The sequence below is a fragment of the Penicillium brevicompactum genome (genome assembly GCF_028827555.1).
Source record: "Penicillium brevicompactum strain IBT 35665 chromosome Unknown utg000009l_segment0_segment0, whole genome shotgun sequence".
NCBI classification, from domain to species: domain Eukaryota; kingdom Fungi; phylum Ascomycota; class Eurotiomycetes; order Eurotiales; family Aspergillaceae; genus Penicillium; species Penicillium brevicompactum.
Window position 1 is genome coordinate 1,509,854 of NW_026623212.1, and position 23,545 is coordinate 1,533,398.

The 23,545-nt window shown below is 48.7% G+C and overlaps 14 protein-coding genes across 14 annotated transcripts; 5 read left to right on the forward strand and 9 right to left on the reverse strand.

Annotated features, from left to right (window-relative positions):
* Window positions 1–65: 65 nt before the first annotated feature.
* On the reverse strand, window positions 66–1,290 carry N7506_012017 (CAZyme family GT8; the record flags this gene model as incomplete). Its single annotated transcript, XM_056961308.1, has 4 exons — window positions 66–245; window positions 310–678; window positions 737–831; window positions 888–1,290. The coding sequence occupies 4 exons, from the start codon at window positions 1,288–1,290 to the stop codon at window positions 66–68; spliced, it is 1,047 nt and encodes a 348-aa protein (XP_056805842.1).
* Window positions 1,291–1,774: 484 nt separating this feature from the next.
* On the forward strand, window positions 1,775–3,619 carry N7506_012018 (uncharacterized protein; the record flags this gene model as incomplete). Its single annotated transcript, XM_056961309.1, has 1 exon — window positions 1,775–3,619. The coding sequence occupies one exon, from the start codon at window positions 1,775–1,777 to the stop codon at window positions 3,617–3,619; it is 1,845 nt and encodes a 614-aa protein (XP_056805843.1).
* Window positions 3,620–3,775: 156 nt separating this feature from the next.
* Window positions 3,776–5,077, reverse strand: N7506_012019 (phosphotransferase family protein; the record flags this gene model as incomplete). The annotated part of the gene is made up of 1 exon (XM_056961310.1): window positions 3,776–5,077. One exon carries the CDS (start codon window positions 5,075–5,077, stop codon window positions 3,776–3,778), a length of 1,302 nt encoding a protein of 433 aa, XP_056805844.1.
* A 559-nt stretch (window positions 5,078–5,636) lies between these two features.
* Window positions 5,637–6,362, forward strand: N7506_012020 (GNAT family N-acetyltransferase; the record flags this gene model as incomplete). The annotated part of the gene is made up of 1 exon (XM_056961311.1): window positions 5,637–6,362. One exon carries the CDS (start codon window positions 5,637–5,639, stop codon window positions 6,360–6,362), a length of 726 nt encoding a protein of 241 aa, XP_056805845.1.
* Window positions 6,363–6,490: 128 nt separating this feature from the next.
* On the reverse strand, window positions 6,491–8,336 carry N7506_012021 (uncharacterized protein; the record flags this gene model as incomplete). The annotated part of the gene is made up of 7 exons (XM_056961312.1): window positions 6,491–6,749; window positions 6,802–7,041; window positions 7,097–7,470; window positions 7,535–7,669; window positions 7,743–7,849; window positions 7,897–8,040; window positions 8,099–8,336. 7 exons carry the CDS (start codon window positions 8,334–8,336, stop codon window positions 6,491–6,493), a joined length of 1,497 nt encoding a protein of 498 aa, XP_056805846.1.
* A 1,210-nt stretch (window positions 8,337–9,546) lies between these two features.
* Window positions 9,547–10,947, forward strand: N7506_012022 (fungal specific transcription factor domain-containing protein; the record flags this gene model as incomplete). Its single annotated transcript, XM_056961313.1, has 2 exons — window positions 9,547–10,449; window positions 10,528–10,947. 2 exons carry the CDS (start codon window positions 9,547–9,549, stop codon window positions 10,945–10,947), a joined length of 1,323 nt encoding a protein of 440 aa, XP_056805847.1.
* Window positions 10,948–10,963: 16 nt separating this feature from the next.
* Window positions 10,964–12,489, reverse strand: N7506_012023 (uncharacterized protein; the record flags this gene model as incomplete). Its single annotated transcript, XM_056961314.1, has 2 exons — window positions 10,964–12,074; window positions 12,098–12,489. The coding sequence occupies 2 exons, from the start codon at window positions 12,487–12,489 to the stop codon at window positions 10,964–10,966; spliced, it is 1,503 nt and encodes a 500-aa protein (XP_056805848.1).
* Window positions 12,490–12,912: 423 nt separating this feature from the next.
* On the reverse strand, window positions 12,913–13,943 carry N7506_012024 (uncharacterized protein; the record flags this gene model as incomplete). The annotated part of the gene is made up of 2 exons (XM_056961315.1): window positions 12,913–13,592; window positions 13,649–13,943. The coding sequence occupies 2 exons, from the start codon at window positions 13,941–13,943 to the stop codon at window positions 12,913–12,915; spliced, it is 975 nt and encodes a 324-aa protein (XP_056805849.1).
* Window positions 13,944–14,502: 559 nt separating this feature from the next.
* N7506_012025 (NmrA/HSCARG family protein) lies at window positions 14,503–15,420 on the forward strand (the record flags this gene model as incomplete). Its single annotated transcript, XM_056961316.1, has 1 exon — window positions 14,503–15,420. The coding sequence occupies one exon, from the start codon at window positions 14,503–14,505 to the stop codon at window positions 15,418–15,420; it is 918 nt and encodes a 305-aa protein (XP_056805850.1).
* A 335-nt stretch (window positions 15,421–15,755) lies between these two features.
* Window positions 15,756–16,373, reverse strand: N7506_012026 (uncharacterized protein; the record flags this gene model as incomplete). Its single annotated transcript, XM_056961317.1, has 1 exon — window positions 15,756–16,373. One exon carries the CDS (start codon window positions 16,371–16,373, stop codon window positions 15,756–15,758), a length of 618 nt encoding a protein of 205 aa, XP_056805851.1.
* A 562-nt stretch (window positions 16,374–16,935) lies between these two features.
* On the reverse strand, window positions 16,936–17,742 carry N7506_012027 (uncharacterized protein; the record flags this gene model as incomplete). Its single annotated transcript, XM_056961318.1, has 1 exon — window positions 16,936–17,742. One exon carries the CDS (start codon window positions 17,740–17,742, stop codon window positions 16,936–16,938), a length of 807 nt encoding a protein of 268 aa, XP_056805852.1.
* A 511-nt stretch (window positions 17,743–18,253) lies between these two features.
* Window positions 18,254–20,040, reverse strand: N7506_012028 (Zn(II)2Cys6 transcription factor; the record flags this gene model as incomplete). The annotated part of the gene is made up of 3 exons (XM_056961319.1): window positions 18,254–18,301; window positions 18,351–19,014; window positions 19,598–20,040. The coding sequence occupies 3 exons, from the start codon at window positions 20,038–20,040 to the stop codon at window positions 18,254–18,256; spliced, it is 1,155 nt and encodes a 384-aa protein (XP_056805853.1).
* A 1,743-nt stretch (window positions 20,041–21,783) lies between these two features.
* Window positions 21,784–22,513, reverse strand: N7506_012029 (uncharacterized protein; the record flags this gene model as incomplete). Its single annotated transcript, XM_056961320.1, has 3 exons — window positions 21,784–22,036; window positions 22,090–22,223; window positions 22,298–22,513. 3 exons carry the CDS (start codon window positions 22,511–22,513, stop codon window positions 21,784–21,786), a joined length of 603 nt encoding a protein of 200 aa, XP_056805854.1.
* A 597-nt stretch (window positions 22,514–23,110) lies between these two features.
* On the forward strand, window positions 23,111–23,515 carry N7506_012030 (uncharacterized protein; the record flags this gene model as incomplete). Its single annotated transcript, XM_056961321.1, has 1 exon — window positions 23,111–23,515. One exon carries the CDS (start codon window positions 23,111–23,113, stop codon window positions 23,513–23,515), a length of 405 nt encoding a protein of 134 aa, XP_056805855.1.
* Window positions 23,516–23,545: the final 30 nt, after the last annotated feature.

The window sequence follows — 23,545 nt, forward strand, 5'->3', positions numbered from 1 at the left end:
GGAAGCGACCCGTATCTTTGATCTTTAATAGCGGTGCCGCATATGTCCTAGTCATGCTTGGTCAGTCATTTGACGAGAAAACTTGGGTTTAGCCCATTCACTACCTTTCGTCTCAGTCTGAAGTCGTCATATAGCCCCAGCCAAAGCTTTTGTGTGCGGCAATCATCTTGCCGCCCAGTCGATAAATCGAATGCACAACGAGGCTGTGCTTCCTCGATGACATATTTGCGACCTTCAAACCAAGGCTACAAAACCACATTAGTATTGCAAGCGACAGAGCATGCATGATATTCCGGCGCTTCAACCTACCTTCGGGACCGGCCAGTCCGAAAAGTGCACATATTTGGCCTCTTGAAGAATGGCATTGGAGTTCCATATTTCTTGGGTATTTCCAAGGTACGCAGCGTGGTTATCTGATCGTAACTCGCCACTCAAAAGGATATAAGGTCGATGTGGGATGGTGAGAGCAGTTGGTCCGTACAGATTATTCAAAATCTCCATATCAAACGTTGTGCTGTAATTGGCTTCAAAGATTGCCTCCATCATTTGGTTGAAATCAACTGCGGAAGGTTCGGTCAGAATCAATGCAGATGTGAAGAGATTCTCGCTTGCATCTTTCCAGTACGCCCGTGGCATGGCGATAGGACTCGATGGCATCAAGAATAACTCATCCATGGACTAGATCGGTGTCAGTACTTATGCAACCGACTGGGATTCTTCAATACCAAGGACATACTTGGAAGAGTGTTGCATCTGAATCCAAATTCAAGACACGGTCATATTCCGTCTGGTTGAAGGCGAGAAGCTTGGTGTAACTTTTTGCCCATGGCGCTGTGAATACCGTTAGCCAATGCGCTCCAAAAAATGCTCGACGGGATGAGACCTACCACCGTCTCCTCCTCGAAGCTGAACTTGAATGGGTTTGAGCTTGACTCCGTAGTTATCACGCGCGAAGCGAAGCATGTGACTTTCTTTCGAGTCATCATCCTCAGACAGATTGAATTCAGACGAATACAACAGCACACGATCGGGTTTACTCCCAAGGCGATGTAGGGCCTCGAAGATCATCAACGAGTTGCACAAATAAGATCTGTCGGTGGCATATTGGGTGTATGCAAATCGCGACCAGTCGACTTGCGCCCCGTGCAGGAGATCTAATGCCGGACTGGCATGACTCAAGAAATTTGAGGTATGTGGAAGCTGCGACAAAGTCACATATCCCAAGAAAAAGGAAAGAAGCACGAAGATGACACGGAGGAGTCTGGGGGATAACGTGACCATACTCAACATCGTCGTTTGCAGGTCACTCGACAGATTCCCGTTTGTTTAAGTCAGTCACATTTGCACCGCGACATTTGATTCTGGACTTCAGGGATGTGGACCATGCGAGAGGGGGAGTTTATAAGGAGAACGGAGACGATGGAAATTGGCAGTCGGGTTCGCTAGCGCCCGACCTATGAGAGGCCTGAAGTCGTTGATTTGGTGGCTAACCGCTTGCCATGCACGATCCGACCCGCACTAGTACCAGATGGAGATTAGTGATTGGGCGTCAAAACTCCACCAGCTTCATATGAGTGGACAGTCATGTGGAGACATTCGCTTCTGGTCTATCACAGCCGTCGAAACAGCAATAGACGCTGTACAAATCCCCGAGAGTTTCAGAGGGGAAACGGAGTGGGCAAGTATTGCTGTCCAATATGTGGAATTATGACTGAGGCCATCGCCATCATTTCCCTCACTTCTTACTTTCGCTTCACGGTACTGAATGTCAGGAATGAAGCACTTTCGCTACGCTTTCGCGATCTTCACCCTATACGTCCAAACATCAGTATGTACGGGTCCTCGACAAATGACTTGGTCGACCAAGTCCTTCGGTCCAGATGGTCCCTGGCAAGCAGTCAACGTCATTGTGGGAAGCAACTCCTCTGATCTCATGCAACCAACATCGGAAGTCGCACTATATCCTGGCGGAAGTTGGGAAAGTAAGATCTTACTCTCATCCTTGTGCGACAATCAAACTTTATCCCCGATTTGCTACGCAGAGCAAGCCGGGCTCTTCAATAGCGACAAGTCCATGACCCTGGATAACACCTCGATCCAATTACCTCCCTACGGAACATGGGATGATCTGGAATGGGGATATACCAACGCTGTTCCAATATACGCCAGGGCAAGACGAGCGACAGATTGGATCAATATACAAGGCACTCCGATTCCCGAGGTTGATCTGATTCTCATACGTGCTGGGTGGCAAACATATCCAAATGGCCAGGCTTATCCGCTTGAAGTTGGTACACTTTCCCTTGGAAGTCCGGAATTGAACCAGACCTTTGGGTCCACGATCAAGATCAATACGACATTTGTCAACAGTTATCTTTACGACCAAGGAGGCGTCAATACCATTCCGTCTTATTCTTACGGTATGCACATTGGCTCCGCGTCGCTGGGAATTCCGGGATCGCTTCACCTGGGCGGATACGACCAGAGCAGGGTGATCGGAGAAGTTTCTTCTCAGTCGTTCAACAGTGGAAGTTTTCCGATCCAGCTTTTTGATATAAGCCTCGGGGTTGCAGAAGGAGGATCGGCCTGGAGTTATTCCAACAAATCCGAACTTTTGGCCCAAGGAAATTCCTCCTTGTCATCCGGCCTGACAGTCATTGTGGACCCGACGAATCCTTATATTTATCTCCCTCAAAGCTCATGTGACGCCCTAGCTGCCGAGCTACCTGTCACGTACCAACCCGACTATGGCCTTTATTTCTGGGACACGTCCGATCCTCAGTACAACAAAATTTTGACCTCACCAAGCTACCTAGCCTTCAGATTCAGCAAGAACAGTCTGAACAATGCAGATATCACCATCAAAGTTCCTTTCGCCCTCCTGAATCTTACATTGGAAGCGCCGCTTGTCGAAACACCAACGCAATACTTCCCTTGCATGCCCACCAACAGCACACCTGTACTAGGTCGAGCATTTCTTCAAGCGGCCTTTGTCGGTGTCAACTGGCTACATGCGGGGAAGTGGTACTTGGCTCAAGCCCCAGGACCAGACGCATCATTCATCGTCAACACAGCTACCATGGACGAGAAAAACCCCTCTGTCTCCGGCTCAGCTAGTAGTTGGGAAGATACCTGGAAAGGCCAATGGGTTCCATTGCCAGAAACCTCGACTGAGAAAACAAGTGGAACTGATGCATCGAATGATAACTCCACATCCGACACGGGGCTCTCCACCGGAGCGAAAATTGGAATCATTGTTGGGAGCGCCGTCGGCGGCGCATTGGTTCTTGCAATCATCATTACATTCTGCATTCGTCACCGGCGGAAACAAACGAGCTCCCAGTCCCATGAGGATATGTATAAGATGGTGGATGATAGCTCGACGAAGACGAACGAAGGGGAGCTGGCAGAACTTTCTGTGAGCGAGTGGAAGCAGTTGAATGAACTGGCTCCCGACCGTGAAAGATACGAGATTGGATCGGAAAGGGGACCATTCTATGAGTTGGCCCCGGAAAAGAAGCCCGTCACTGAGTTGGGTAATAACAAAGACGCCCACTCCCAGTGTGGTCCCTTTGAGCTCCCAGATCGAAGCTCGGTATCGAAGTCTCAGTGGATCTAGGGGGAATCTCTGGTCTTGATAATTCTAAATCCCTTTCTTTGTTTAAATACCCATCCAAAAATTCTACGTACACTTTGCTTAACTTCCCACATTAACCATCATGAAATTGCTGGAGCCAGGATACGCACTTTTAGCTCCATGCTTTTTGTTTTCCCCTCAAACGGAAACTTGAAGATTTTCCCATTGTCCAAGAAATCCTTCCACAAATTCTATATTCTTCTTCCAGTACTGCTCCTTCGCGGCCAAGTCAGCATTGCGATCTGGGAGAGCGTCCGCTTTGAGATATAGTCCGAAGGAATAGAAGTCCAAGAAAATCCGGGAACCCTTAGATGCGAAGCCCCGCTTCCAAAGCGGTATCTCATCCCAGAAGGCTTGTCGAAGATCACCGCTCTCTGATGCGAATAGCTCGAAGGTAGGCTCAACAAGAGTCGGAACGACGATCAGGAGTGGTGCATAGTCCACGAATTCCCAATCGATCGCCCCCTTCAGGATTGGTGTTGGGGATTCGGAGAAGATCATGTTGTGTAGACCAAGATCCGTATGCACCAGTGCGAGCTGGACATTCTCGACCTCGAAGGGGATGTGGTTGAGTGTGGTTTCAGCGAATCTGATAATTCGATCGAGATATTTGTCCTTGTACTCGTCAATCGCTTGTTGACCTTGAAGCTTATCGAGGCGGTGTTTTATCCATGCTTGCAGGTAAGAGGTCACCGAAGAAAATGGTCCACCCAGTCCGTATCGTCTTTCCGGGCCCACCGAGACGGTGCCTTCGGGAGATACGATTGCTTCTCCGATTAGGTTTCCAGTCCCGGGAGTAGGCAGCTCCCATAGAGCTGCGAAGGCTTGCGCCATTTGTTTGACAACACTTCGCTTTCCCTCCAAGGAAAGACCATCAATCATAGCGGATCCCATATGGCCAGGTACATACTGAGAGATCTGGACCCCAAGGACAGAGCTAGACGACGTGGGGGTTGGGAACATCTGGGGAACTGGGAGCCCTCCGGGGCTTTTCTCTCGAACGTATTTGATAAGATGGTACATGTTGTCGATGTTGGCATGGTATCGCAACTGAACGATATATTCGTTTGGCTCATCCTTGTTCTTTCCGCGTGCTTTTGCTTTATATGTGGTTCCAAATGATCCGTCTTTGAATCTCTCGTATTCAACCAGTTTACCACAGCCGGACTCTAAGAGGAGCTTGGCCATTTCTCCCGTGTTCAAGGAAACAGGTGATGTGGATAGCAAGGCTCCGTCCTTGGCAAGGGATATCAGGTATCGATCTAACCCGGCATTGACCTCAGTAAATGATATTAGTGCGGCAATGAAGATTATGGACACAGGATCCTCGCGAACGATGTCGAAGGTGATAGCCTTCCCTTGCGCGGGACCGAGATGACCACCAAAGACAAGATCTCTCATGCGCTGGGAGATTTCTTCCTTGCTAAGAGAAGGAGCCATGGTGATCGATCGTGTAACCAGTCAGAAATGTTTGGATTAGCTCATAAAGGGTGGGATACTGGTGCTTTCTCTCAAAGCTGTGGTCTTTGTGAATGTGACGGGGACGGCTAATTGAGGGGAACAGGTTCAAGCTCAGGGCCCGGGTCATCTTCTGTTTTCTTGCAATGTATCCGGCGTCTTCTTGTTGTCCCTTTTATTCGTTTCTCTTTGAAACCTGCATTTTCAGGTCTTCGAGGGTATTCAATCACTCTAAATTAGGGTTCAGTATTGCTTGTCCGCGTTGTGTGATGGTCGATGGCCTCGCGGCAGCTTCACGCGGCGGACACGGCAAGGGCGAGACACGGCATAGTCGGTGCACGGCATACGCGGCACGCGGTAGTCTCACTCTTTCAAAGGGAGTCAGATTTGAAATCGAAGTTTATTGCGGTTTTCGGACGAAATGACTCACAGAAATAAGACCATCCTCGGCAGTTTGCTCCAAACACCCCATCGCATACTCCTGGTAAATTGATGAACCGAACAAATCAGATCGAAATCATTCGATATAACCACAAGCGCAATGTCAAATCATTCGAATTTCCCCTTCGCCATTCCCGAGGCGTCAAACGAGCGCACCAAGCTTGTCGCATTCGACCCTGACAAGCATTGCGATACTTTTTTCCGCCTCTCTTCACCACACTCTGAGATATACGCGCATATGCCAATGCTACCACCGAGCTCAGCAGCAGAGCTCAAAGCCCGGTTTCATAGTGACTCAACGACGCACATATTATCGTTCGCCAATCCTCAATCGTTTGCTTTCGCTATCATAGACAAGACTCGACCACCCTCTGCTGAAGATCCGGAAGGCGAGCTAGCAGGAACTGTCAGCTTTATCCGCACGTCTCCGGTGGATCTGTGCACCGAGATCGGGTTCATTGTCATTCTGCCACCATACCAACGCAGCCATGTTGCAACTAACGCTGTTGGGCTTGCTCTCCAGGTGGCTTTTGAGTCACCTGAAGATGGTGGGATTGGGTTAAAGCGAGTCCACTGGATGGCCAGTTCGCGAAATCTTGCAAGTGCTCGACTTGCCGAGCGAATGGGATTTGAAAATGTTGGGGTGATCCCCTGGCATATGCGCTTTGTCAAAGGCAAATTAAATGGCAAAATTGGAAATGACAGAGTACCACCACCTGGGAGCGATCCCGAAGATCTGTGGAGGGATACGCTCAGTTTTAGTCTAGCGTGGGATCGATGGGAGAGGGCGGTCAAAAAATTGACCGAAGTGGCAATGGAGAGGTAGTGCTGATATTATTATTATTACATCAAACCAGTGGGAAAATACGACTTTCTTGTTCGTGGTGATAGGTACATGGTATGCAGGTGCTAGTAGAAAGTCTCGTTCCTGATCCAGATATCAAACGAAAGGTTTCAAGCCTTCGAAATGCCATTTACGTCAATCTCAGTGACTCCATCTGGTAGTTCGTGTTTGTGGAATTTACGAAGAGGGATGTTCATCCGGAATAACTGATCAATCTCCTCAAACGATCTCCCTTGACATTCTGGAACGCAAATGTAGACAAACACGATTGAGGCAATCGCGAAGCTCCCATAGATGAATCCAACTTTGGACTGAAGGTTTGCATAATCAGCGTCCATAAGGTATGGTAAAGTGAAGGAAACCGCGAAGCTGCGAGTCTGTTAGCGGCGCGCCTCAATCAACCAATCCGAGCCCAACTTACAATGTAAGAACATTCATAACGGACGCAATTCGCTGTGAGTTATCGCGCAGACGGAGTGTTGGAATCTCGGTCGTCACAACATATGTTAATGCAGCCCACCCAATGTTGAAGCCCACAGTGAAGAGCGACAGCATTGCGGCAACTGCCGATTTCTCGGAATAGGATGGTGTGTGGACCCCGAGTCCTCCCATGACGAGGAGAGCAACTGATTGGACTATGGCACCCGTCAGAAGCAGAGGCCTAAGGGTGTTAATGACTTTCTCTTTTTTGCATCAGATCAAAAGAATTTGCTCACCTCCTTCCGACTCTGTCGTTGAGATATAGACAGACCGAGATAACACAAAGTCCAATGAATCCATTTATGACGTGATAATTGAAAGCGTTGATTGTGTGCAGTGATTTCACATACAGAGTGCCGTATTGCGATGCGAACGCCTGGCCCGTGGCTTGTTGGAAAAAGTTCAGTCCAAGAACAATGGCTGTCCGCTTTCTGTTCGACGATGAGAACAATTCTTTGAATCTACCCTGCACAGGCTCATTCTTCAAGCCATTTTGGATTGATTCGAATTCTTGTTCGATCTCGTCTGTTGTGAAAGCCCCTTCTCGTAATTTGTGTAGGTTGACGCGGGCATCATTCTCACGGCCTTGCATAAGAAGCCATCGCGGTGACTGCGTGAGGTAAGTATTAAGATATGGAAGCAGTCAAGGGAGTTTGATTTGAGCGTTTGCTTACCTCAGGGATGAACCATATAAGAGATGATATGATAGTCGGAATGATAAAGAAGAGTCCCAGGGGTATCCTCCAGGCACGATCATCTTGTATTTTGCTTGTTCCATTGGACACCCAGCCAATCACCATGCCTCCAAACTAAAACAAAGTATCGTCAGCAAATGGACGTTTTCAATTTGGTTGTTTTCAAGGTTTTCAGGGTGGTACTCACCACGATGCTTAACTGGTAGCTGCCTACGACGAAACCACGGATTTGGGTTGGAGCAATCTCAGACTGGAAGACTGGGACGACGGAGAGCTCCATTCCAATATATACATCTGGGTATGTGAGGAGATATTCTTCCAGGTCTTGAGAGCAGACTCACAGTTCAGAATCCTGGCAGCGAGTATCTGGTCGTTGGAATGAGAGGTTGTTGTGATGGTAGCAGTTGCCAAAGCATAGATACTCATGGCAAACATGCACCAGCGGCGACCGAAGCGTGAGCTGATAACACTGCCAATAACCACACCTGATCCTCTGTCAGAGATGAAGTTAACTCGTATAGTTCCAGATGACTCGCAACATACCACAGGCAAATGTTATATACGGAAGTCCGTTAAAGTATGATTTCCATTGAGTGTCAAGCGACCATGTTTTGGTCTTGTCGTCGTAGACACCAAACCTTCTTGAGAAGGCATCCATGGCCTGCGTCTGAGCAAACCCCTGGTTATCGAAAGCATAGTTGAAGCTCGACAGGGCGATCAAACTGCACGAAAGTGCTAGTTTCCGATTGAAATACTTCTTCACATCATGGAAGCCTGTCATGTTGCTCGCGTGATATGTAGAACAGCTCTCCAGTGGCTAGACAGTCACTATCAACCTTGGAATGAAAGAAATTCAAGTACCGACGGTGGCTATATGATCAACATCGAAGTCTTATGGAAGCAGTCAAGTAACGATGGAATGGCCTGGCCGGCGTGTCGAATCTCGGAAGGCATATTCGCAATATTCAACCCGACCCATCTTGTCCTTGCCATCACTAGGAACAATCCTTCTCCTTTTGGGTATATCGGCGGGAGCTAGTCGTACTTTGTTGGTGTAGCCGGTGGCGGGTGGTTTGCTAGCCGTCGCAAAGGGAAAGGTCGCAATTCAGGTGGCCGAGCACGCCATTTAGATATTCGCAGCAACGGCCCGGTCGCTTGAAACTCGTCAACTTAACCGTTGCCACTGCCTGCTAGCCGATATTTTGGAGTCCACGGCATCACAAGTCCAAAGATATCGAAGAATGGAGCCGATGAGTCTTGTGCCGAGTGCAGAGGCCCACTTGACGCAAAGCGGGACCCAACGTCAACGCATCAGACAAGCTTGCAAGCCTTGTCACTTGCTCAAGGCAAAGTGCTCTGGCTCATTTCCGGCCTGTCATCGATGTTGTAAAAAGGGCATCATATGCGAGTATGCATTGCCTAAGCCGCCACCGAAAACGCGAAAGAGACGGAGAGCGGTTTCACCAAATAAAACCCAACAAAGAAACACATTACCATCGCCTTTAGAATCCTCCAAAAGCACAGATCCACCACCTCTTCTCGAGCACTTGGGATCAGAGTCAATCCAAATTATCAGCACCGGTTGCCACAAGGAGCCAGGACGCGATGAAAGGGGCTTTGACACGTGTCGAGAGCTTGGGTTAGAGAAGAGCCTCATCCGACTCTATATCGACGCTTACTTTGAGCACATATCACCTCTTTGTGAGAATGGATTCATCCACCGCGCTATCTTTCTCCGCGCCTGGACGAGTGAAAGGGTAGCTCCAGCTTTGCTGAAAGCGATTTGCAGTGCGTCGGCGGAATTTGTGTCCTCGGAGTCAGCCACACACACAAGAAGAGAAACATGGCGGTCTGAGGCCGAGACTTACATCTGGTCAAGTATTGGACGGCCATCCATGACAGTACTTCAAGTTCTGGTGGTGGTGATTTCCCAAAATTTTGCCTTGTCGCGTTTCCAAACTTTACAGCCGTTACTGGGAATCGCCGCAAAAATGGCATTCTTGCTTCGGCTCAACCATGAAAATAACAAGTTGTCCGTCACGGGTCGCGAAATGCGCCGTCGTGTCATGTGGTCTATCTTCATCTTAGAGAGACGGCTTGCCGGTGGGCAGTTGGACTTGATATCATGCCGCAAAGATTTGATGCATATTCAACTTCCGTCCTGTGAGAGAGATTTCGAGCTAGGAATCTACGGTAGAACGGGTACTCTATTCCCAAAAGGCGTTGATGAAGAAACCTCGAGCATGGGGACCAGAGCATGTTTTTGCAGACTCTCAAGCATTCGACATGAAATTCTCCAGTATGTCAATCTCCAAAAATACGCTTTCCAGATTCTGATCCTTGTCAGATATACGAGAACGGTCATCTCAGAAGGTACTGCGGCACATGACTCTCGTGCTGAGCTTCTTCGGCTGGAACAAGAATTAATGAATTTGAGAAACTCACAGCCCGAATCAATGCAGCTAACTCAGCGAAATATGAGCTTCCGCGCATACTCTCCACACATGCGACGATATCTGATGCTACATTCCATGTGGCATCAGTGCTATTGTGACTTATACAGATTCATGATTCCAGGGCTGCGGGACTCATTATCCGAGGAAGCTTTCAAGAAGACTTCGCCCGAGTACATAGCTTATTGCCAAGCAGAAGTGATCAAACACGCAAGAGCTCTTGTTGATCTGTTTCGGATGGCCCAGAGCGTTGGCGACGGAACACCGCAAGACCCTGGCATCAATGTTTGTCTTTATCAGTGCGCGAGAATCATCATCCGAGCTTTTGATCTCGGACTTCTCGGATCCTTTTCTACAGCATTGGAGGTTTTGTTTCAGCTCAAAGATGCCGCAAAGATAATGATACCTATAATTGCCGTGAAGAATTCTATTGGCCAACTGGTGAGTGATACCATGACCAAGTTTACCAGCCAACATTCGTTGTGTAATCACAAATTGTGCTGACTTTGGAAATCGCAGTATCACCAGATTCAAAAAATGATTGGTCTCGCAGTTCAAAGAGCTTCAGGTTCTGATTTGATGACGCAAGCATTGGAGACAGAACAGACACATGATGCCAATGTGCTTGATATCCTAGCGCGCATTCGTCAAAGCGACATTGAAACGGGAGAGGAAGTGCTCCAGGATTATCCTGCAAGCCCCGCTGCTACTCCATCTCTCAACTGTGATTTGGCACCAGAGACGGCAGCAAATGATAGTAACAAGAGACCTATATCGGAGGAACCTCTGGGGAATCCTGGATTTGTCGAACCTTCTTGGTATACTGGATTCGAGAATGAAAATTTATTCAGTTCCTTGGGCAACACGTTCAGTGGATTTGAAGATTCTTTCATTGACTTCGAATATCAGGATATTGACCAGTGCTATAGTGAGCAATAATTAATGACATGTATATTCAAGTTGCCCCAACTCGCTTATTATACTGGTCCTGCGGGCTTTCAAGACTGACTGTCGGGAACCGAGCATCCTTATGGAAAGGAAGGAAGTCTGATGACTCTATCATCCAGCGAAACATCTCTCCTTGCATTTCCCGAACGATATGTTCAAAGCCCGGATCTGCAGCCAAGTTGTGCAGCTCTGCAATATCGGACTTCCTGTTGTATAGCTCGGGCGCTTCGTACAGCCGATAGACATAGGTCCACTCGCTGCTTCTCATCGAAACCGCCTTACCGACAAGTTCGGTATCTTGATGCTGCAGCACAGATTTGATATCATATGGATAAGGAGCCTGTTCGAGGAGGGGCTCTTCCGATTTGAGGAACCCTCCTTCGGTATATGCGTACTTTTTAGGGTGGTTTTTGTCACTCAGTATGGTTGGAAGTAGTGATATGCCGTTGTGTGGGAAGACTTCTGGGACTTTGCAGAGTTCGAAAACAGTCGGCAGGAGATCAACCATTTCACAAATGTCTTCGTTGGTTTTACCACTCGGTAGCCCGGCTCCTCCTATGATCAAAGGTTCGCGCGCAAGAACCTCGGACACCCCGCTGGGCCATTTCTCGATCATGCCGTGGTCTCCGAGGTACTCGCCATGGTCGGTATAGAAAGCTGTCACTGTATTGGAGGCCAGTCCTGTGTTTTCCAATGCTGCCAGAACTTGGCCAAATTGTGTGTCAAGGCGAGAGATCATGCCATAATAGGTCGCGGTAATTTCAGCCCAGATTTCATCCGTCGCCCGTTCTGTGCCATAGCGCTTGCGATTTTCCGCAAAATATCGCGGCTCATATCCTGTTTTTTGATCTGGCTTGGACGGTACTGGCATATTTTTGCGATCGTACATGGAGAAGTATTCCTCTTCGACTTGGAACGGACAATGAGGGAAGATCAAGGGAAGATACAGCACCCATGGGCCTTTAGGTGGATTCTCTAACCACTTGATCGCGGACCGCACAGCAGCCTCGTCATAATCAATTGTTTTGTCCTGGCTTCGGAGTCCCTTGTAGAATAAGCGATCCCAAATATCCTCGGATGGCTCCTTTGCTCCCCCTTCCCGAATTGAGGCATCCACTCTGGTGGTACCAGGAAGCCGTACTCCGTGACACTGAGCTCGGTGACTGTTGGGGCAAAAGTGTCCCCTCGAGGCGCTAAGCATGCAACATGGTAGCCGCTTTCCTTCAAAGCCCGGAACATGTTTGGCTCCCATGGCTTGATCAGATTTTCCAAGCTCCGATGCCCTGATACATGTGGATATTGTCCAGTATACAAAGAGCAGCGACTCTGTGAGCAGACAGTGGCTTGCAGATAGCAGTTGGTGAATTTGGTTCCCCGAGCCGCAAAGGCGTCGATATTGGGTGTCTTGACATGGGGGTTTCCAAAGCAGCCGACCGAGTCGTATCGGAGCTGGTCGGGCATGAAGATCACCAGATTGGGGCGTGATTCGGGCGTTTGGCTTGCTACATTGTCGGCAAGAGTTGGTGAAGCCATGTCATTAAGCCCCCTCAATAACAGTCCCAGGAACGAAAAGGACAAAGAATGTGGCAGGTAATAGAGCCGGTCAGATCACCGTGAAGGATTCGAAGCCAATGAGTGTAACGTTGATAATATTAGACTTGGACGCGCAATTCGCCGCAGTGAAGTCAAGATGAAGAACGTTACTGTGAACTCATCATATTTAGGTAAATCTGGACATTGACCATTGGTTTTCTCCAACTCCGGCACGGGCTTCACAGGTGGACGGGGTAGCCGGTGGATTAGCCGTTAACGGGCCGTGGCACGGGCGGGTGGTTACCGCCCGAACGGTAATTCCCGGGGCACATTCAATTGGGCCCCACGACCCCCGTCGGCATGTGATGGAGATCCGAGAAAATCGCCCTGGAACAACGGACGACTTCCATTGCATTTTTCCCATTACAAAGCACCTCCTCTTGAATAGAACCAAGCTTTAGTCTCATCGATACCGATTTTGGTGACGAGAAGCATTTTCCCAAACAAGTCCACATCATCAGGTCTTGCATTTTGAAGAACTCCAGTGAAGTCTGCGTTATAGACGATGAAGTGTTGGTTCTCCGTCCAGGCCACTGCGAAGTCGAAAGCACTTTGTGCATTCCATAAATGCGCGGACTGGTACCATGCATGTTCCAATCCCAGTTTTCCGTCGCAGGTGGAAAGGGGCTTCCCGTGTAAAAAGTGCTGAATCTTCACAAAATAAAAGACCATCATCACCGTACGTCGCGCAGATTCTTGAAATACCCAAGAGTCCCAAAAGCTCATTACGGGCTCCATGGAGACGGGTAGTATGTCACAAGGCTGGGAGGGATCCGGGATATAAATGTAATCGAACAAGGAGAGAACTGATGTCTCTAAGAGAGCCAACAGCGATTCTGAGGATGGCTGGGTCTGGATGCCACCGTCAAACAGGCGCATTATAAGATATAGGATGAGGGCGTGGATTCGTGCCAAAAGCTCCAAGGGTGTTGTGGGTGGTGCTGCGGCAATAAGCTCATTGATGCGGGCATCGAATATGGACATGAGCACAGGCGAGTTGATCTCGTTTCGCGCCATATAGAGGGAGCAACAAGCGAATGCATCTTGAGTCAAGTTAATCCAACTGCTTGTTGTTATCATTCCGATAGAAATATCAAACCTTGCATATCTTTGGACATTCCACTTTTGTAGAGCTGACGATGAGACCAAGGTGTTTGGTTCTCCGTTACCACCATTCTGGGGATATCTTGAAGCACATCGACTGCGAACTGTAGACGATTTGCTAGAACTTCCGACAGCCGCTTCGGGGGATTAATCCTTGTCATCGCTGAATCAGAATTGAATGATATTGAAATGCCTTCGAAAAGATCGATTCGCTCATGTGGAGGAATTATAGCAAGGGATCGAAATGGCGATTCGATCATAGAAGGGTGAAGGGTCTGTTGGTCGACCATTGGCGGCGTATTATAAGAAATATTTTCTTGGGTGTAAGTATGTGCCCACTCGCCAGATGCAGATGTAGGAATATCTGCAATGGCATCGGCGCAAGTCTCCGGTAGTCTTCCCGGATAAAAACACGGAAGGCCCTTGTGGATACATCTCGAGCAAGTTGGAAACGCCAAGTCGCAACGTCGCTTGGCCGACTTGCATGCTTCACATGACTTACGCCTCGAAGGGCCTGGCATTTGGCCGGCATAGTGAGGCATTTTTGGCAATTATCGTCGTCACAGATCAAGCAAAGAAGGCAAAGGTGGAAAAAGAGAAAAGGAAGGTGTCAATCGCGTGGGTCTTGGGGCGGAATTCCGCACGCTAGTGGGATGAGGCTTTGGCGCACCAATCAGCGCGGGCCCTTTTGCGGCGCGGTCGGTGGAGTTCCGCCATGTCCACCCAACGAGTTTATACTCCCGCTGGATTTGTATAGACTGCGATATATGAAGGGGTGGCTGCAGTCTCAGCTCAACAGCAAGCATCCAACATTAAACACATTCTTCCATTCCAAAAGTCCTCCCAAACATGTCTTCTTTGAATGTCTTCGTCTGCGGTGCCACCGGTACCCAAGGAGGAGCTCTCATTGACCATCTCGTCAAGAGCAACGCAAACATCCATGCCGTAACACGAACCCCTGATTCTGAAGCCGCTCAACGTCTCAAAGACCTCGGTGTTTTTATCACAAAAGGTGATTTCGACGACGATGAATCCTTCCGAAAGCCCATGGCCAACTGCACCAGCCTATTCCTCAACCTCATGCCCAAATTAACGGATCTCAACGCAAGTCTGGAGCAAGCACGTCGAATTCTCAAAATTGCCAAAGACGCCGGCATCAAGCAAGTCATCTATGCCAGCGCCACATCCGCCGACGACCCTCGACGCCTCAAAGACTGGGATCCGAACAGCATCATCAGCACCATGATGCTCAACAAGCAAGCCATCGAAAATGAAATCCGCACTGCAGGATTTGAGCATTGGACCATTTTGCGTCCGGCTCACTTCATGACCAACTTCTTGTCCCCGATGGCAAGGATGTATCAAGGCTTCACCGAAACTGGAGTATTCACCACTGCTTACACCCCCGATACTGTACTGCCAATGGTGGATCCCCACGACATTGGAACATTTGCTACAGCCGCTGTACTCGATCCTGTTCGGTTCAATCAACAGGGAATTCCAATCGCATCGCAATTTTTGGGAGTTGAGGATCTGATGCAATCTATATCTCGTGCGACTGGAAGGAAGTTGAAGGTTGTATACTTATCCGAGGAGGAGGTCAATTCGCAGAGGGCAACCAACCCTTTCATTGCTGGCCAGCACATGGCACGCGGTATGGCCTCATTGGTGGATCTGGAGGAGGTCAAGAAATGGAACTTGCCGCTGGGAACTTTCGAGGAATTTTTGCAGCGTGAAAAGGAAAGGGTTGACGCGACATATCTATAGCCTACGGTTTCTGGGGATGGAAATCTCACACTTTCATCTTGCGTGTTCATGGCGCTTATGAATTTTCAAGTTTGGGTCCAAAATATTGTCTCTGTCATTTAAATACTGTATCTATTTAGTGTATGCTAGGAAACATGGAACATCCAAAGTTGCTGTCTTCCAAGGTTCAAAATCCCTAGCTCAAGACTTCTCGTCTTCAACACACACCGCGCCGTCGATGTCGCTTTTAAGGCAAAATTTGTGCTCTTCCAAGGTTGTCTATCGTGATATGGCTCATAAGAATACGTCCCCCTGGTTCCATCCTGAGGTCTCAACCTTGAAAGTGCAACGAAATTTTATGCTTCGCCATCTCCGATTTGTGCAATCGTCCGCCTCCCTAAAGACTTATTCTGCATCGCGAGGAGCGTAGCCCTTTCTTCGATCTCGTCCACAGTTCTGCTAAGTGATATGTAGCCTTCATCATCCAACGCATATATGGCCTCTTTGAGCCACACCCGGCAAGTAATTCTTTCGCGAAACCTCTTGGAATCCAAGATTGAAATTTCCTCGAGGCGGTGCAGGAGATGCGGGTGCATCATCGGCTCAAGGCATCCTATCTCGAGGGCAGCAAGGATAGACCCATCGTTATCAACATCTTCAATGGCATGTGGGTCGAATTTCCAGCTCGTGGAGTTCGTTGTATTGACGAGATGGTATTTGAAGCCGGAGTTCGCTGCCTGGTGTAGGTAGAGTGCCCAATGAAATGTATAAGCCTTCTCTCCGCGGTCAAACAAAACGATATATATCGAGTTTGGGCTCCATGTGGGTGTTGAAATATCCCAATTGGGAATGCAAGTATCGTTGATGGCTGCCATAATAAGTGCTGGAGCGCAAAAATATCTGGAATGGGTCAAGTTGAGGTGAGCTTGCTCAAGCGGGATTGGGCTGAGAACAGGGGTCTTTGTTTCTCCCATCGCTCCCCTGAACCCTTTCACTGCACCCGCATGGCTATTTTCCATATGGTCCTTGATTCTCCGAAGTGCTTTGAATGATTCAAAGCAAGGCCGAAGAAATTTCGGTGCTGAATATTTGCCAAATGCCAGTTTACATTTTCATGTCCTGCTACTTGTATTCTTTATCTATTCGAGGGAATTTATTTACACATGTCAGAGCAGTCCCGAGGTCAGTCTCCACATGTTGGTTAGGCCGTAGGCCATTGCGAGAAAAGAATATCTAGCTTTGAATTTCTTGCGGCTGTGGGATATTCCCAACCTGACACCATCTCAAGTTTTGAATAGTGTGGAGGTCCAGTCAAGTATTGCAGACTCCCGCTTGGAGTATGTGGTCCGTTCGGAGAGCTGACCTGTTTCAACGAATTCCCTTGCGCTGTCATTGGAATACGGCGAGTCCATGCTGTAAAGGTAAAGCTGATGGGTAAAAGAAGAGGAGAGCGAACTTGTCAGGCCCGTCAAAACTGGTTCACTTGATCACCCATTGTTAATCGGGCTCAATGGGATCACTGCGCTTCGTGGCATCCTAAGGCATCCTGTCCTTCGTCTTCTTCTTCTTCTTCTTCCTGTTCTTCTTCTTCTTGTTGTTGCTGTTGTTGTTGCGATCGGCGTTGGCTTCAGAGTCATCGGAATTTGCTGCTTTCTTGGACCAAGTATCCTGGTGCCGGGCCGCGAACCGTAGACTTTCACACAATTCGAGGAACTTCTCCTCCGTGATTTCCTCGGGCGACATATCCCTTATCCTATCCTCCAAGAATACAGCCGACGGGAGCTCGTCTGTGAGTTCTTGCAGTATCTTTCCAAGAGCAACTATCCAAGGAATAGGAACTTTCAACTCGTGCAAGAGATCCATCTGCGCGTAGAAATCATTGATGTAGTCGATGGCGGAGTCGTATTGGTTTCGATTGATGGACCAAAAATTGTGTATGTTGTTGACAAGGATGCTTCCGACGCGGCCATTTCCCAGTACGATCTTCTCAATTCTCTCCATCACGACATCAGCAAAGAAGCCATCTTTCCACGTCATGCGGGCAACGACCAGCTCGCTTCTGATGCTGTCGGACACCTGATTGTAAAGCCACTGACCGACGAAAGCGGAATAATAATACCAAACCATGTAACTTGTGTCTGCTGGTTTGGGGCGTGGCATATCTGATCGAATGAGGTTATGGCATCCGAAGGGCAGAAGTGAGCAAATAATCATGAGTCTCCAATCCTTGAAACCAGTATCTTTCTCAAGAATAGTCACATTCTCAATCTCGAAGTAATCGATCTCAGTCGGTAGCCTGTGTAGTTGGGTTTTCGGGCCCGACTCCTCCTGTTGGGAAGCCATTTTGTAGGAGTCAAAGTCGTCTTCTTGGCAAGCTGAGTACGATGTGGTTGGTCACTGCCAAGGTGAATCAACGTGGTGGGGCAGACGCAGACGACCCGGTTGGAGCTCAGTGGAAAACGTAGTAGAATCGTGCTAGTCGTCCAAAACAGACGGAACAGCAGGCGCTCAGAACCTGACGACAGGATGATCTGATGGAAGAAGCGAGAAATTGCTGTAAACCAGTAGATTCAGGCCGTAAAGGAAAGGCCGGACGGGGGAAAGAAGAGAGAGAAAGAGAGAGAAAGAGAGGGGGAGGGAGGGAGAGAGGGAGCTCGTCAGGGTTTCGAAGCTAACTTATGGCGCAGTCAAAGCACCGGGCCTCCAAAACATCAGTCGAAATGTTTTCAATGTGCACGACGATGACAATGAAATCCAGACAGAGGAGCTTGTCTGGCGCGACAGTCTTTTGTGGCAATGATCCTCATCAGGTAACCTGGACACAGTCCGGAATTCACTGACCCCGTTGAATATTTCATATGATCAGATAATCATGTGGTGGCTCAGAAGGGGATTTATGGGTCTAGATAAAGTTAGCCGTCGAAGCGAGCTCTGAGGGATGAGGTACATACAAACCACACCCAATAAACATTGCTCCTGTCGTGCCTCGACTGTCTCCCACGACCGTCCCAGACTGACTTGAGAAGAGATATGGGCATTTGATTCCCGAGACCTCCATGGTTTTTGACATGGTCAAAACGCAACAAAACATAATGTCGAGCGTACGAGGACAAAGCATCGGCTCCAGCCATGAAAAGTGGCATGACCAACAATTCGATGAGACGACATTCAGCTGGGATTTCGGCGACCGCATCCAATATTGCCGTCACGGAGTGCTGTATAGCGTGCGCTTCAGCCGGCTGTCTCATATCCATCAATCGGGACGTATGCAGTATGCACGCGTGTCGAAATGCTTCAGCTACGGCCGGCCAACGGGAATTGTCATCGGGATAGCCGTCTGTTGGCAAACGCCATGCATTCAGCTCAACTTGGCAGGCACCGAGAGAACTCTGAAACTCCGAATCACTCATATTACCCAGAGCATGTGCTTTTGCATGTTCCATGGCTTTGCCCATGACAAGAAACAAAGCGCGTGGGCATCCATTTACACGCTCAAATTTGAGATCACTCAAGTTCACTATGGCCCCACGAAGCTCGGAGGAGAAACACAATCGGCGTGGGTCTGTGAGGGATCGAATGATGTCAAGCCTGTGATTATTTTTGGTCTCAGCAACGCTTCGAAACAAGGAGGCAGAAGATCTTCTTACCATGCAAGATTTCCCAAGAAAAACACAGTCTGCTCATGATCTCGCGATATCGTATCGGCTAACCGCAATTGGTTACAGATAGACAGGGCACCTGTGATGTGCGCACCGTGGGTGGAAATGCCCGATTCAAAAATCTTCACTCGACATGAGAAATCAGCTTTTGAAGATACACTAGAATGTTTGACAACTCACATCCTGCAGAATCAAGATCTGTATAGTAGCGAAGATTCCATCCCGCTCATTCTCGCTTAATTCGCTCGACAATCCATTCTGAAGGGTATCGCCGAGGCGGCTGATAGCCCTCACTCGATATTCAACGGCCAATGTTTCTCGCAAATAGAGATCTTCTTTTTGGATTCCCACATGGCATGCCGTGAGTCCCAATACCGCATAAAGAAGTCCTATTTGCTCATATGCAAGCGGCAAGACATAGGCTTGGTAGGGATTTTCCATGTCTGCAGCTAGTGCGATTTGATGAGGACATATGACTCGATCGTCTAATTGCGACTCAATTAAAAATCGGTGAACGTCCCTGAAAGCAAAACGAGTACTCACAATACGCGAGCAATGCTTCTGTTCGTTCGAGCATTAACAGGTCATCTAACTCGACAGATCGCTCCTCCTGTGACCGAGGCCAGGTTTGGATGGAGCTTGACTGCGATGCTTCCGTTTGTCGAACAGGTTTTAATGAGTGCTCTTGAGGTTGAGGAGGATCTGTCGCTTCAACGCCGGCCCGACTCTGGACACGGTGGCCAAGGGCCTCACTTGGCACCGCGCGGTTTTTCCATTTCCCTCGAGTCGCTAACCCTGCAAAACGAAACTTGTCTGGATAACCTTTGCACTCAAGGCCTTTGCTTATACATCTTTGGCAGACAGGTTTTGTGCGGTCGCATTTACGACACTTTTCACGGCATGTTATGCACGCTGGGCCTGTTTTACGTTTGTCAGAGGGGAGCTTTCCATTATCCAAATTGGACTCACCTCCAGGGGGCATCTCGCTGGAATTGAAACATGTGCGCTTGGTGACATTTAGAATGAGGCGAAGGTTCAACGGCTAACCAGGCGACGGCCCGGGTCCCGAGAATTGATCAGTCATCCGATGACAAACGCCGTGTCTTTAGACCTCAACAGATCTAGCACACCCTCGCAGCTTGATACGTGCCACTATAATTGTTTATCGATCAGCTCAAAAAGTGTTCCAGCACTCATTGGACGCAACATCAAAGTTTGTTTGGGACCCACGCTGTTCCGTATCCCCAATCCCTAATTCTCTGTTCACGGCTTAGCCAAGACTTCCTTTACTCGACCAATAATGATGACTCGACAATTACATAGTTGGAGCCTTGGAAAGACAGTTGAGAAGACAGTTAAAAAGATGTCCCGAAGTTGATGATAGCTCTCTTCCGTTACCAATCGACATTCGAGATCAAGACAATACATAAATACTCTTGTTTATAAGCAACTATCATCCTCTTTTTGGCCGCGCGTGAGCACGGCACTGAGGCTTGTATGTTGTTGATATTGGTCTGCAGAACTCCGAGAACCCGATTTGGTTGATGAGAACGCCACGGTATGCATTTAATTCGAGGGCCTGGATTTCATCGCCCAGGATGCAATCGTGGCCACTATAATCCGTACAGAACGGCAATCCCCCAGGGCGAATCAGCCAGCACGGCTCTGGGTACGGAGTACTGCGTACTGAATAGCTAAAGTCGTTGGTCTCAAGAAGATGCGATTTATTGCAAGTCGCTGGAACAGTGATTCTATTCCTTAAAACCTAGGACGGAGGTCGATCGAAGGAGACAAGTCTCGTGGTTTCTGTTGTCCATGGCCATCTCGTCGATATCATTTACCAAAATGATGCAGATGGTTTCAGACTCCAAATTGACATATTTTTAGGCGTGATTTGCGCCTTTATCTGCGATAGCTCACATCTTCAAGTGAATAAAAGCTGGAAATTGGACATTGACCCAGCTTGACTGAGTTTGATTGATTCAAAGTGGGGATCGCCAGCTACGCCACAGAGCGGAGGAACGCCCAGATTTAGTGTGACAGCGGATGCAAGTATTTTACTTGTAGATGAAGGGGGAAACTTGATGTTTAAATGGGCTTTTGAGCATATTCTGGCAAGCTAGCAGGGAGCGGAAGATCCTTTTCTTGTGGAATGTACTTTGGCCTGTTCGTGGGTTCTTCGGGCTGCAGTGATTGCCCACAGACTGGTGTGCAAGGGGACCCTCAGACTGCCGTGCATGTTTGTATGTACGAGCTGATCCATTTACCCAGATTACTGGGATTTTCTAAAAATTTCGCTCATCTTGTAATTTGTCAAGCGGCAAAGACCACAGTGTGATTCAATTAGAGCACAGTAAACAAACAACATCTGCATACAAGTGGAATAGTCTCCACTTTAAGTGACAGAAAGCCGGAATTAAGTGACGAGCGGGCGAACTCCCAGAATATCGGCAGATTTGGATCTACTATTGGCTGAAAACGATCCACTGTTCGTCCGGGCTTCCCTAGCGCAATCGAATATTACGGGCTAATATGGTCAAAAGTGAAAATGGCACACTCGAACCTTGGAAGCCCGTGCTTTAAACATTGTTTGCGATAGTTTAAAGAGACAGTAATACTACCTGGTCTTTGAAGCTTAACAAACTGAAGCTGGGCCTGTGGTGGAAGCACTACTCCGCAAAACGAGACTCAAAGCACACAAATTAGGACTCCATTTATTATACAATTACGACTCTGCCGTAACTCGCTTGAGACGAATTTCCAATCCCTGGGAACCGGGCGGCAGATCGGCCCCGTCATCATTCTGGTCGAAATACAGGCGCCAGATCTCGCGACCATCGCCAATCTCCAGGTCTGTATCCGCTTGGTCCCGGGCATCATCTTCAGGTAACCGAATCGCCAACCACCCCTCCCAGCCCTCAAGCTTCATGCACTGCTCATCTTTCGTCCAGTCAAAAGGTCCACACACGTGGCCTTCGCTGTCAGGGCGCCCTCCCCACCGCATTTCATGCGTATTGGCATCCAAAAATACCCATCGTAAAGTGGGGGTTGCTCGCCGGTGATTGTTACCACGCCGGAGGAATTGTCAGGAGGGAAATCCGGATGTGTGTAGAAGCCGCCATTGAAGAGTGACATTCCGGAGCTGGGCTTTTTTGTGATATATAGCTAAAACAGGACGATCATCAGCTCATCATGTATTTCTTTTTGCGACATTGTTTCAATTCAGTGACGATACTTACTTTCCCGTCTCGCCCCACATACACGCGGGCGTTATGAACTTGCTCGCGTTGGCTTTGGGTCCCTTGGCTGAGTGAGCACATCGCCACTAGATGACATCGCTGCTTGCGCGCTGTATTCCGGCGACTATCTTCCTGGTCGCGTGTGCCTTTGCTGGCCTCGTTGAGACCAATCATAGTGGGCAGCATCGCCGTCATCATCACTATACCCAGGACCATTTTGTTGTAGGGTTGCCCAATATCCTCGTCGTTGGAAAGAGCGAAAATTTCAAGTGTGTGTATGAGTAAGGCGTGGAAAAGCACGCAGGCGCGTAATGGATAAATACAGCTTTCAGCTCTCCCCGCTAGTGTGGAGTATAGATTGCGCTAGGAGTGAACGAATCCACTTTTTGTATCCAGATGTTGCATCATCTTCTGCAACTAAAGAAATGGAGTCCATCTATTTGTACTTCGTACAAGCACACAGACTCCGATGGCAGAAATGGCGTCGGGGTGATGTGAAGATCTTCAAAGGACCTCAGCCAGCTCCGCCATGGCCCAGCTAAGTGGAACTTGAATACTTCTCCTGGTCGAATGAGGGAATACCTCGCCCTTCCAGCCGTATGTATCATTTTGTGTCTCGCCTAGCAATCTCCGAGTATTTATGCCCTGTCCTTTCTACTGTATCCTTCTCCGCTCAACCCGCCACAACCTCATTTCAACCAACCCTAACCAGCCAGAAACACGATGTCTGCCAGGTACTTCTAACTCCTCCCCTCAGCCCAATCCATCTTTTCCTTGAAACTAGTTCCTTTCCAACGTCTGTCTCCTCCCAAAATGGCCAAAAAGACCAAGGCTCAAAAGGCTAAGGCCAATCAACCGCCTTCTATCCCACCCACGAGCCAGGAACAGTCACCAACCGATCTACCCACTCCTCCATACGATAAATCCGCCTTCAATGAGACTGACTTTCCTCCGCTCCCCCATAGCCCCGTCCTCACCGATACAAACCCGATCCACGGCGGTCGCAAGGAAGGCCAGGATGTCGATGAGACCGTCGGTGCCACTGGTGATCTCATCAAGGGCTCCACTGCTGGCCTCACAACCCCCGGCAAGACCGATACCGGCGGCAAGGACGACAGTAGCTCTCTCCAGATCAAGATCCACCTGAACTTGCACGCCAAGGTCAAGCTTGAGCTCGATGCTCAGGTCTACGGTGACATTGTCATCGGACTGCTGTAAAGATACCTCCTGTATGAGTGCGTTTTATGA